The sequence below is a fragment of the Barbus barbus genome (assembly GCF_936440315.1).
Source record: "Barbus barbus genome assembly, chromosome: 36".
NCBI lineage: Eukaryota > Metazoa > Chordata > Actinopteri > Cypriniformes > Cyprinidae > Barbus > Barbus barbus.
The window spans coordinates 27,024,255-27,037,575 of NC_136714.1; the positions used below are offsets into that span (position 1 = coordinate 27,024,255).

At 38.4% G+C, this 13,321-nt stretch overlaps 2 protein-coding genes across 2 annotated transcripts; both read left to right on the plus strand.

The window, feature by feature from the left end:
- Positions 1-4,424: 4,424 nt before the first annotated feature.
- On the plus strand, positions 4,425-6,496 carry LOC306856013 (vitelline membrane outer layer protein 1-like; the record flags this gene model as incomplete). Its single annotated transcript, XM_079394971.1, has 4 exons — positions 4,425-4,622; positions 5,010-5,134; positions 5,263-5,376; positions 6,319-6,496. 4 exons carry the CDS (start codon positions 4,425-4,427, stop codon positions 6,494-6,496), a joined length of 615 nt encoding a protein of 204 aa, XP_079251097.1.
- Positions 6,497-8,909: 2,413 nt separating this feature from the next.
- Positions 8,910-12,849, plus strand: LOC306856191 (vitelline membrane outer layer protein 1-like). Its single transcript, XM_079395275.1, has 4 exons — positions 8,910-9,187; positions 11,694-11,830; positions 12,103-12,216; positions 12,455-12,849. The coding sequence occupies exons 1-4, from the start codon at positions 8,987-8,989 to the stop codon at positions 12,636-12,638; spliced, it is 636 nt and encodes a 211-aa protein (XP_079251401.1). The 5' UTR covers positions 8,910-8,986; the 3' UTR covers positions 12,639-12,849.
- The last annotated feature ends 472 nt before the right edge of the window (positions 12,850-13,321 follow it).

Genomic DNA, 13,321 nt, shown 5'->3' on the forward strand with positions numbered 1-13,321 from the left:
GTGATCTTCGGGCCCTCAGACGGCAATGCATCACATACAGGAATGCTACTGTAATGGAAATCACAACATGGGCTCAGGAATACTTCCAGAAAACATTGTCGGTGAACACAATCCACCGTGTCATTCGCCGTTGCCGGCTAAAACTCTATAGGTCAAAAAAGAAGCCATATCTAAACATGATCCCGAAGCGCAGGCGTTTTCTCTGGGCCAAGGCTTATTTAAAATGGACTGTGGCAAAGTGGAAAACTGTTCTGCGGTCAGACGAATCAAAATTTGAAGTTCTTTTTGGAAAATCGGGACGCCGTGTCATCCGGACTAAAGAGGACAAGGACAAACCAAGTTGTTATCAGCGCTCAGTTCAGAAGCCTGCATCTCTGATGGTATGGGGTTGCATGAGTGCATGTGGCATGGGCAGCTTACACATCTAGAAAGGCACCATCAATTCTGAAAGGTATATCCAAGTTCTAGAACAACATATGCTCCCATCCAGACGTTGTCTCTTTCAGGGAAGACCTTGCATTTTCCAACATGACAATGCCAGACCACATACTGCATCAATTACAACATCATGGCTGCGTAGAAGGAGGATCAGGGTACTGAAATGGCCAGCCTGCAGTCCAGATCTTTCACCCATAGAAAACATTTGGCGCATCATAAAGAGGAAGATGCGACAAAGAAGGCCTAAGACAGTTGAGCAACTAGAAGCCTGTATTAGACAAGAATGGGACAACATTCCTATTCCTAAACTTGAGCAACTTGTCTCCTTAGTCCCCAGACGTTTGCAGACTGTTATAAAAAGAAGAGGGGATGCCACACAGTGGTAAACATGGCCTTATCCCAACTTTTTTGAGATGTGTTGATGCCATGAAATTTAAAATAAACTTATTTTTCCCTTAAAATTATAAATTTTCTCAGTTTAAACATTTGATATGTAATCTATGTTGTATGCTAAATAAAATATTGAAATTTGAAACTTCCACATCATTGCATTCTGTTTTTATTCACAATTTGTACAGTGTCCCAACTTTTTTGGAATCGGGTTTGTATTTTTTTTTTTTTCAGTTTTCATCTTAATGTTCCTCAGCAGTCATTATAGAGAATGAACAAAAACACCAACCTGTTTGTTGAATTTTCATGTGTGCATTTAGTTCTTCTTTGACGAAGAAACCCTTTCCAGACTGAGTGCATGTATAAGGCTTCTCTCCAGTGTGAGATCTCATGTGTCTGTTAAGGTTTGATTTCTGACTGAAAGCCTTTCCACACTGAGTGCATGTATAAGGCTTCTCTCCAGTGTGAACGGTCATGTGTCTCTTAAACTTTGATTTCTCACCGAAACTCTTTCCACACAGAGTGCATGTGAACGGACTTTCTCCAGTATGAATTATCATGTGCACATTTAGTTCTTCTTTGACGAAGAAACCCTTTCCAGACTGTTTGCAATTATAAGGCTTCTTTCCTGTGTGAGATCTCATGTGTCTGTTACGGTTTGATTTCTGACTGAAACCCTTTCCACACTGAGTGCATGTATAAGGCTTCTCTCCAGTGTGAACGGTCATGTGTCTTTTAAACTTTGATTTCTCACTGAAACTCTTCCCACACAGAGTGCATGTGAACGATCCTTTGGCTCCAGTTTTTCCAGCTTGTTTTTGTGTGAAATTCTGTTCAGTCTCTGAAATGACTGCATTTCCATCTTCCTTTTTAAAATGTTGAAGTTTTTCAAACTGATGCTGCTTGTCTTCCTTCAGTCCCGTCAACTCTAAAATCAACACAGGCTTATTAATTTCCCATACTTCAAATAAAGAAAATTTGAAAAAAATATATATATCTAATATAAATGTAGTTTTTTCACTAGAATCTAGTTTTAGATGCATTTTATACAGTCAAACCAAAATGTATTTAGACACCTTCAACATTTCTCACATTATCATTATCATTATCTGGTATAGTCCACTGTATGAAGAATATTTGGGTATACAATGTCACAGTTAACTTGATTTTGTTATCCTCACTTACATGAATGAAATATAGTGTCATGCACCCACTTGTAAAAAAATAAATAAAAATATCTGAAATATCTGCATGGTGTCTGAATCATTTTTTATTTGACTGTATATATATATATATATATATATATATATATATATATATATATATGTGTGTGTGTGTGTGTGTGTGTGTGTCAGTTTTTATCTTAAGGATATATGAAGGAAAACACAAACCTGTTTGTTCCTCTTCCTCTTTCATTCTGCAGAATTCTTCACCGCAAGAACTGAATAAAACAGCACAAAAATGCGCATTAAAGTCTAATCCATAACCACCCTCTCCACTGCAATATTATAACATACTCAGCGAATTTCACGAAATACTTGTTATAACGAACAGTAGGCTAGACAAACATACACATCTTATACACTTACCAAACCCGAGTTCTGATCAGCCGCGTTGAAGCGTGACTCTCTGGAACCTTTAGCCAAAAAACAGTAACAATGTTGCCGCTGCTGCTTCGGCTGTTCGCAGGGAAGGAGACCAAAGCCGTTTTTGAATGGATTTCAATGGAGGAGAGGCTTCACTACGCTAAATAAACAGCTTTTGTTAGGAAACCGCTTATCAATTAATGAATCGACATCCTATCGGCTAATCTTCCATCTTTTTGCGATGAAACAATAGTCTCGTTTGAGATGAGCTAAATCTGCGCAGAACTGATCACCGCATGATGTATGCTGCGCAGGGTTGCCAGGTTTTCACTACAAAACCCGCAAAAAATTGCTGTGGCGTTTCGAGTGGGCCCCCTGTAAAAGTCGCGTTCCAAGGGTAATATACACGTTTTTGTGGAGGGGTTCCCCTGTATAATTTCCATTACAGGGGATATAAGTAGGCTATCACGTTATTGCCCCGTCAGCAAATTTCCTTTGGCTCGGATCTGGTCCAAATCAACAGCTAAAGTGTGGCCCAGATTAGTCGTGTTCACCGGCCCAAAACTGGTCCACATCATTTTAGCCAGACCTGAACCCAGAGTGAGCCAAATAATAAAAACAGATTTGACTGATATATGGACCTTATATGCAGGGGCGATTCTAGGATTTTTTTAATGGGGTGGCACAGGAGGGGCCAAGATCCAATCAGGGGGACCCATGGGAAAAATCACGTGCCCCAACACAAGTGGGATGACATAAAAAGGGCACTGCACAAGTGCCTGAACAACTCATCTCTCTTTTTATAAATAAAAACCACTGAACAGACAATACTTGTTCTCAACTTCTTTCATTGTCCAAACAGACTGTGTGAGTGTGTGAACCTTTTGTAAAAATTGCTCATGTTCTGTTTCTGCAGATAGATGGCTGCTGGTGTAGTCCTCACTGGCCCTCTCTGGCTGGCTCTGACCTGTGCTGCCAGGTTCAGGGCTGCTAATTTGCTGGCCAACTTGGCCCTGCTTTGTGGATTGGCTCTGACCTGCACTGCACTGTACTGCCTCTACCTGTCTTTGACATGGTTTCTTCTTGAAGAAACCTTGAATATATTGCTGCTGTGCCCTACTTTGTCCCCTTTCATTTTAGCCTTTAATATCCATAAAACCAAAAAAAGTTTCTTTTAGAGAAACGTTCATTAAATTATTGAAATGTTCTTCACACTAACAAAAAATATATATATGAAAATGTGGAATCACTGCAAATAAAAAAACAACAACTTCATTTTAAGAGTATATCATAGCCTATACATTAAAATGTCTTCATTTAGCTTGAGATAGATAGGGATCTCGAAATCAGAGTCACTGAAAAATGGAAAATGAGCTTTTAGATACGGTGCCATGTATCACACACACACACACACACACACACACACAAATTCCAATTATATCACTTATTCATCTGCATGAGATATTTGTGATCAGATCCAGATGATTGCTGCTTGCGGCTATATTTTTGATGTTATTGTTTTTAAGTTTCATCAGCTTGAAATGGAAGAACATGACCAGGGAAACTGAGAGTCATGTGACCTCATTGCTCTTATATCGTGAACTCAAGCTGGTGTTTAGTGTTGATTTCTGCTTACAGTTTCTATTTAATATTACTCATCAATCAAAGCTGTTTCAATCAAAGAGCACATGCCCGGCATATCTTTTATGATCAGTCTAATGTTCTCCACTGCTTTATATTTCAGTCAACTTTTTAGAGGCATATTACCAAGTAAAACACTTTCCATGGTCACTAACGGTCAAGCTACAGATATTTTTGTTGGATCAGTGTTTGTATTTCTGCATGTTCACATGCAGGTTATTTCCGAGCGCTCAATGCTACTGGCCGCTGATTGGCTAGAACTGGGATATCACAACATTGAAAACCGTATAAATGTATTCTGAAGTTCTAAGTCTCATTAACAGAATTAATCTCATCAGTGTTTTTTATCGATTTTAGCAATTTGCAGCAATGCGCCTCTTCCTTTCTTTACTGTTAGTCATTATTGGGCTGCATGTGAGCATTCAGTCCATAGGAAGACGTTCTGAGCGAAGCGCCAGCAGACCTTTCATATCAGTGCTGACTGTGCCGAATGGGATGTGGTTTGGGTCGTGGGGTAACAAGGAAATGTGTCCAAGGGGAACTTACGCTGCAGGGTTTAGTCTAAAGGTAAGCCATGACTGGATTATGGTAATATGGGAGTTTCTTATGTAAATTGGTGACTGAAGGCTCAGATGCTGTTTGTCATTTACCCTGGATTCTGAACTGCACCTGCTTAAAATTTCAGTGCCTGCTTAATACTAAAGAACATGAAGAGGTTACTATGAGATGGGTTTGAGTTAACTGTAAAATATTGCTTGTGGCCCTCCCTTTCAAATTGACATTTACATCTATTCATTTAGCAGATGCTTTTATCCAAAGGGGAACACATCAAGCGATTCATCTTAAAGAGGCAAATAGACACAGCTTGTAATACCAAGTTTCAGGCATTGTTCAAATAAGTGAGTTCAAATTGTTCAAATGGAGGATTGTCATGTTGTTGCTCTTGTTTTTAAGGTGGATAAACCGTCCTCTAGAGATAACAAAGGACTCACTGGGATTCGTCTTCACTGTATCAGCCCATTGAGAGCCTTACTTGACTTACATGAGGACTACTCCTCAGTTGCGTCAGAAGTAGGAAGGTAATGGGCTCAGATTCTGAGTAATAAAACTAGTTATAGCGGGTTTTATTAAGAATTCTTACATTAAGGGTTAGGAGCAGCTACAAATGAAAGGATTTTCTTGAAAATAAAACTGTGTTTGTCCACAGCTGGGGTGAGTGGACAGAAATCGAATGGTGTCCTTGTTGTTTCTTGACTGCTTTTAAGGTGAGAGTTGAGTCTTACCAAGGAATTGGTGATGACACGGCCGTAAACAACATCAGGTGAATATGTGCTGCTATAAGTCATAATGGCTTTTGTTGTTAAAGCTGTACAATTCATATCAGTGAATGTAAGCATGCTGTGATTCAAACAACAGCACAATTGTATAATATTGCTTTTTTACAACAGTTCAGTAAACAATAAATTACAGAGGTCATGTTATTAATGTTATTGTTTTGTAATGTTAGTTAGCCTAAGAGGCAATGAGGAAGAAATAGGCGTTCATCTCTATTGCATAATAAAGAGGAGGAAGTGGAAAATGAATAATTTTGGCAGAAAGTTTAAAGGCATAATTCACCCTAGCACTTTATTTTATGGTCTTGTTCCCCAAGTATATACTATGTACTTATTATGACAATTACAATAACTGGGTAATAACTTTACTAACCCTGAAACAACCCCTAAACCTAACCTTAACTCATGTAGTTAAATTGTATGTTTTAATGGGTAAGTACACTGTAAGTACATGTATTGTAAAATAAAGTGTGACCGAAAATTCTGTCATAATTTAATACATGACCTACATTCTTCAAAATATCTTCTTTTGTGTTCAAATGAAGGAAGTGACTCGTACAGGTTTGGAACAACTTGAAGGTGAGTAAATGATGACAGAATTTCATTTTTGGGTGAACTATCCCGTACAGTTTGTTTATATAGTACAATGGCCTCTTATATATGAGACGTTCAGGGGAAATTTGATTTCTCAATTCATGACCAAACACTCAGATTCGAGGACCAGAACTAACTGTTGTATGACCATCAAACACAGACCTGATAAAACTGCATTGGGTTCCAAGAGAGTGTTTGCCTTTATTATTAATTACTAATAAATGATTAAAATACATAAGCTGAGCATAATGAATTTACATATGACAAAGAAGAAAAAATACTTTGTTGGTATTGGTTATTTTATGATTATCATATGGATTTTTTTGTCACACCAGATTTAAATGCAGTCGAGAGACAGAGCTAGAGGGTAAAGGCACAAGCTGGGGTGAGTGGGGTGGCTGGAGTCAAAAGTGTGAAGGAGGAATATGTGGTATCAAGACACAGGTAGAAGAGCCACAGGGAAATGGAGACGACACCGCTCTCAATGATGTGATTATGTACTGCTGCAATTAAGGTGATGTGATTGGAAACACACACACACACACAGCAGAGCAACTTCACGTAAAACACTGCTTGTTTGATTGATTACACAGGAAGTGCTGGCTGAGCTGACTTCTGTTCTTCTTTCAGGTGTTAAAGGATGACAACAGGAAAAGTAAGAAGATCAAATGGATCATAATTGATCATCATACTATGATGAACTAACATGAATTGCATTATACAGTAGTTTAATGTGCAGTCAGTTGGTCATAACATAGTTTACTAGACATCCTCTCACTTATTACACAGCAAAAAGTTAATAAATAGACATGAAATATTGATTTGAGTTTTAATTATTTCATTTTTTAGCTGGAGACTCCTGATCTGGCACCAAATAGCAGCATTAAAGTTTCTTTCTAAGAAGCACCTTGTAGTTTCACATGCTTATTTGTAACACCTTACATCAGATGTTTCATCACATTAGTATATTCAACAGATGCTTCTATACAAGTGATTTACATTGCATTCAAAGTAGAGATGGACCGATCCGATACTCGGAGGTTCATATGCTGATTCTTCATGTCTGAGTCTGATTAATACCATAGATGAAAACTTTTTTGTGCACGAACTGTTTGGAACGTCCTTTATATTAACTGATTGTCACAGAACCACTGGCATTTTTACTATAATCAATACAACATCCATTTAATCAGAGATTAGACTCCGAATGAGATCTGTCCACTAATTGATGACTGTGTCATTACAAACATATAACAACCAACTACTGATCATATTTTCTCTGGGCTTTTGTGTAATAACAAACATGTTTCAAGAACACATGGTTACAACAGCCAGAGGGGGAAAAAAGAAGAAAAAAAGAAACTAAGACAGAAGTCAAGGGGCAAGAGCACAGAGCCCAACTAAAGCAAACACTGATCTCTAACATGGTTACTTCAAATGAAACTAAATCAACATCTAAACCTCTATTAATTCTCAATAAGATCTTCTGTAGATGTCTGACAGAAATAAAGTCAGTCTGGTTATTAATAAGTAATAAAGGGTTTTCGAGCATGAACCGCCTTTTTAAGGTCATGCCACAGCATCTCAATAGGATTCAGGTCAGGACTTTGACTAGGCCACTCCAACGTCTTCATTTTGTTTGTCTTCAGCCATTCAGAGGTGGATTTGCTGGTGTGTTTTGGATCATTGTCCTGCTGCAGAACCCAAGTTCGCTTCAGCTTGAGGTCACGAACAGATGGCCGGACATTGTCCTTCAGGATGTTTTGGTAGACAGCTGAATTCATGGTTCATTTATCACAGCAAGTCTTCCAGGTCCTGAAGCAGCAAAACAGCCCCAGACCATCACACTACCACCACCATATTTTACTGTTGCTATGATGTTCTTTTTCTGAAATGCTGTGTTACTTTTACGCCAGATGTAATGGGACACACACCTTCCAAAAAGTTCAACTTTTGTCTCGTCAGTCCAGAGTATTTTCCCAAAAGTCTTGGTGATCATCAAGATGTTTTCTGGCAAAACTGAGACGAGCCTTTATGTTCTTTTTGCTCAGCAGCGGTTTTCGTCTTGCTCTGCCATGCAGGCCATTTTTAAGGTAAGGACACAGTGTGAGGGTATAATTATATCCCAAAATTAAACATTTATTTAGCTTGAGAAGGCAAAATACAGTCCATTGACAATAATATCTTACAAAAGTGTTCATGGGCACAAATGCAAACATTTATAGGAACATAATTTTAATATTTGGTTAAGTGGCATTCTTGGTTGAGCAGGACATCCGTGTCTAAAAATAAACATCATCTTTGAAGGACAAAAATATGGCCTTATATTATATTTTGTGCCTATATAATGCTCTTATAATATAATAACCTGACTTAAGTTGTTAACATTTAAATATGTCTTTGTTACTCACTTCATTTCTCCAAATATATTCATATCCAAATCAAAAACTAAAATAAATGCTTTGTGAAAGTAGGTCGATTTTCAATAACTTTCATTTCTCTAGAACAAGTCTAAAGCATAAGAAGAGTCTTTACAAGAAATATTAAAATTATTTTTGTGAACAACTGAAAAAAAAAAAACATAAAAATATAAAAATTTTCCAAATGGCCAAGCAATGCTATTTTAAATGAGCCAAACCTTTTCTTTCTAGATAGTGCCATTTGACCCGTTTAGTGTTTGTGTTATTGTGTTTACATACAGGTCAAGATCTGAGTATCTCTGTATTCCTGTGCCACAATCATTTTAGTTTTGCATAATTGTCCGATTACTGTCTTGGAGCAGAGTATCATATAATATTGATCAAATCTGCTGTCTTAATCAGTTTATATTTACTTTGATAATGTTTTGGAGAGAGGTTCTATTTGCTGTGCTGGTTGGACTTGGATCCAGTTGCTGGTAGAGGGTCAACGTCCTACACTGAGCTCTGTAACGAACCGACACACACATACACACACACATTTGTTCCAATCTGCAGCAGGAGACATAAAGACGGCTCTCAAACCATGTACAAGTTTCTTTCTCTGACGCTGATTTCAGTGCTGACTGTTTTCGGGCAGTATGTGATCGCAGGAGGACGCTTCGAGCGAACCATCAGCAGACCTTTCAGATCTTTGCTGACGGTTCATAACGGGATGCGATGGGGCTCGTGGGGTCAAAAAGAAATGTGTCCAACTGGAATGTACGCCACAGGATTTAGTCTTAAGGTGAGTAACCATCACCAGTATACAGTAGTGTGAGGTTTAGTGGTTGGTAAGCACTTGAAATCAAAACAATGAAGGATTATTGTGCTAGAGAGTGATTATTGTGACATTATTAAAACAAATCTGTTTACTACTAGATGGGTTAGGGTTAGGGCTGTGGTCTCAAATTCAGTTCCTGGAGGGCCATAGCTCTGCAGCATTTAGTTCCAACCAGCTCCAACTCACACCATGGGCCTGTACTATGAAGCCGGTTTAGCTCGCTAGCCAGGTAAGTTTCGGTTTAGTTTGCGGCAACTCTGGGTTTTAGGAAAGTGGCTTGGCTTTTAACTGCGTTCATCGCCATAGTAACTTCACTCCACAGCTAACCTGCTCCGGGGCTGGTTATGCTCTGGTTTAGAGATCTCAAACCGAAATTTGACCAATCAGCTTCAAGCAAAGTGGCACATCTCTAATGCAATAAAGCCACTCCCCCAGTTTCTCTTACTCCAAATTAAAGGACGCTAGTAAAACATTTTTAAAGATAATATCGTCTGATTTTTAAAGATATTTTATATGATTTATATAATTATTTGACCCTTAATCCATTACAGAAGCCAGCTTAGTCTAATTGTAATTATTAAGCTTTTATTATATAAACATATACTGTAGATAATATGCTATATAAATAAGTTTTAGAATCAATAGCTATAAACATGATTACATCTGAGCTTAGATTTTTAAGTGTTTTATACCTATAAATATTATCAACTCAAAAAACTACTACTTTTACTTGCACTTATATGGCAAGATGTTTTCTTCAAGTTTTCCTCTTTCATGGATCGATCGTTTCATTTTGCTGTGTAAATGTGTTTTAATTCTTCATATTGTTCGATCTTTTAATCTTTGGTAGTGAATCACACTGAATCACAGTTTCAAGGCATGTGATTGGCTGCTCATTGCTGATGTCACACTTTCATGTGCATGCGCTCCATTAACTCAGGATCAAGCCTGAGTTGACAGAGAAAGCTGATGATCAGCTTCATGGTACCAACAAAGCCGGATTGGACTGGTTTGGTTTTGTCAAGTCAAAATGAATCCTGTAATCGAAATGTAACCCTGAGTTTGTTCAGCCACCATCATGGTACAGGCCCCAGCTTAGAAGTTTCTAGTAATCGTGAAGACCTTGATTAGCGGGATCAGGTGTGTGACCATATAAATTTCATAATCCTCAGTGTCACAGCAAAAGAATTACTTCAACTGATCATAGTAATCATACCCAACTTTACCCACATAACCCACTTTCTGACATAAATAATATAGAAAAACTCAACTATAGCTGATCATTTATATGTGAAATGTATGCATAAAATATGTAAAGATTTTACATTTAAATAGTTTTTATTTAACTATTAGCTTACATTTTAGTAATTTTGTTTGGGTTTTTGGCAGCTGTTACTAGCTGCCCTAGTGGTTTGGGGTATGGAAAAAGAGCAAACATAATAAAGATAGCCTAAGACTTCATTCCCTGAGATCAACTGCCGTGGAGCAACTGTCACAACTCATCGGAGATAGGGAAACAAGGAGGCAAGGAACTTCTTCAAACATAGACTTTATTATCCGAACGCTGGCGACACGGAAGGACAAACTCAGCATGCCGACCACACATTCAAGACATTCACAGAATGACGATCAGACCGGACACCAGAGACAGGAAACACAGGCCTTAAGTAGGGGAGACAGAAGAAGATAAACTAGATAATTAACAACACACGGCTGGGGACTAATCAACTAAAAGGGAACAGGAAAACCAAATATGGGCATGAGAGGAGGGGAAGCACAAGACACAGAAAGACAGGACTGACAGCAACACAAAGACAATGACTGAAGTTGCAAACGTGGTTCGCTTTAAAATTGATGATCTCAATCAGGTATGTTAAGTAAGGGAGACATGCAAAATGTGCAGAGCAGGGGGCCCCCAGGACTGGAATTGAGAACCACTGCCTTAGAGAAGCTATGGTGGCCGATACAGGCCTAAGATGCCGTCGTCTGAGACTGCAGAGAGCAATGAGGTTTCTGTACAAAGGTAAATTAAGGAATTATACTTACAACATAGTGACGAAACGCGGTCTGTAGAGCAGTTTGTCTGTTTAGGGCTACTGTAGAAACATGGTGGCGACTTCCATCTAAGGGGACCCGCGGTGTATGTAGATATAAATTGCTCATTCTAAGGTAATAAAAACATAACGGTTCATTATGTAAGGTCTTTATACTCTGAAAACGTAGTTATGTATATTATATTGCATTTCTGTCTATAGATCATCCTAAATATTACACCGTGCACCTTTAAAGTGCAACTGAAATAATTTTTTACTTCAGTTAATATTTAACCGTTGTTTTATTTATTTTAAGTAAATGAAAACATAGCTCTAAACCGCTCAGTGTGACTATAAGGCATTAAGATATTATAATCATTAACATTATGAAAGTGCACATTTGTACTGGTTCACCACATATTGATGTTTTTCTGAAGGTGGCAGGTATGTGGGAATCTCTTCTGGTTGGTGATAACACAGCACTCAATGGGATTCGTCTTCACTGCATCAACCCGTCCAAAAGTTCATCAGGCCCATACGAGGACTACGCCACAATTCAGTCTGACGTAGGAAGGTGAAGACCTTGAATTGGACATAATACAGAGGCTCTGTTTCAAAACCTAGTGAGCTGCCTATATAGAAAGCATTCTATAACAGAATTGCTGCCTATGGTGCTTCAAATACTTTCAGTTAAGATGCAGCCTATGTAGACAGCAGACCGCAAGACAGCCTACTAGGTTTTGGAGTAGAGCCGGCATCAAAGTTTTTCCTATCACATTCAAGCTGGATTTTTTATTAACTAACAAATAACTGGTTATACCACTAATGTTCCTGTGCTTTCCTCAGCTGGGGAAAATGGTCAGATATCAAATGGTGTTCGAGTGGATTTTTGACATTTTTTCAGCTGAGAGTGGAACCCTACCAAGGGACCTGGGACGACACGGCCGCAAACAATATCAGGTGATGAACTTATTTAACTTGTGACAACCAATTTTCCTAAAGCGGTAGGATTCTGGAGTAAGAATGTCATTCTCACAGCGTCCCATAGCAAGCTGTATAAACACATCACTGCATGAGGCTCATCTGACACGGATATAAGGTGACCTGGTCAAGTGTCTAGAGTTATTTAACGCTTAGAGCTGGACAGGTGGACTCATAGGCTATCTCTGGTTGTGATGTATGGTCATTGTATTTCCAGGTTTAACTGCAGTGGAAATGCAGAAATGCTGCAGGGATCAGGGACATCGTGGGGTGAATGGGGCGACTGGAGTGAGATGTGTGGAGGAAAGGGAATCTGTGGCATTGAGACGATGGTTGAGCAGCCGCAGGGAGTCGGAGACGACACGGCCCTCAATGATGTGCGCATGTACTGCTGTGATTGAACTGATTGCTTGTTTCAGAAATTAATCATTTGGTGGAATTTTTAAATGCATTACCTTCAAGTAGTGCTTAAATAGTTTTGAGCAGAATGAATGTTTTCCTCCAGTTTGTTATAAGACAAGTTTTGTGACTAGCTGTCGATTTGAAATGCATTGTAAAACTGAACCATAAATGCACTTAATGAAAATGTTAATAAATTACCATGAAAATGAAGATGATAGAATTACTTCCCAATCCAACCCAATCTCCTCACAAGATAAAAAAGTAAACCTGGATGCCAGGAAAAGAGACTTAACTATCCGTGCTTACACGAGTAAACAGAAGGTCGCCCATAACCGCTCAAATAACACACATTTATAGTGAATAATTCATCTAAGTGGCTGTTTCTGCTTTTAAACAGTTTTAGGAGATATGACTTTTTTTTTAGTGTTTTTGCTCATCTGCAATACGTCTATAGGACGTTTCCTATCACATAGACGTCTATTAGATGTCTTTAAGATGTTTATGACTTAGAATGTATGTAAAACTGACATCTTACAGACGTCTGTCAGATGTTTGTACACAGCAGATGCTTTCCAGGCCAAGTGATCTTTAACAGATATCTTGTAGACGTACATGTGCTATCTTAAAGACATCTTCTAAACATCTATTTGGCATCTGATAGGAAATATATAGACATATTGCA

Coding starts and splice junctions, on each gene's coding strand:
- LOC306856191 (XM_079395275.1), top strand. CDS start 8,987: ATGTACAAGTTTCTTTCTCTGACGCTGATTTCAGTGCTGACTGTTTTC. Junction 9,188..11,693: donor CCACAGGATTTAGTCTTAAG/GTGAGTAACCAT, acceptor GTTTTTCTGAAG/GTGGCAGGTATGTGGGAATC. Junction 11,831..12,102: donor ATTCAGTCTGACGTAGGAAG/GTGAAGACCTTG, acceptor TGCTTTCCTCAG/CTGGGGAAAATGGTCAGATA.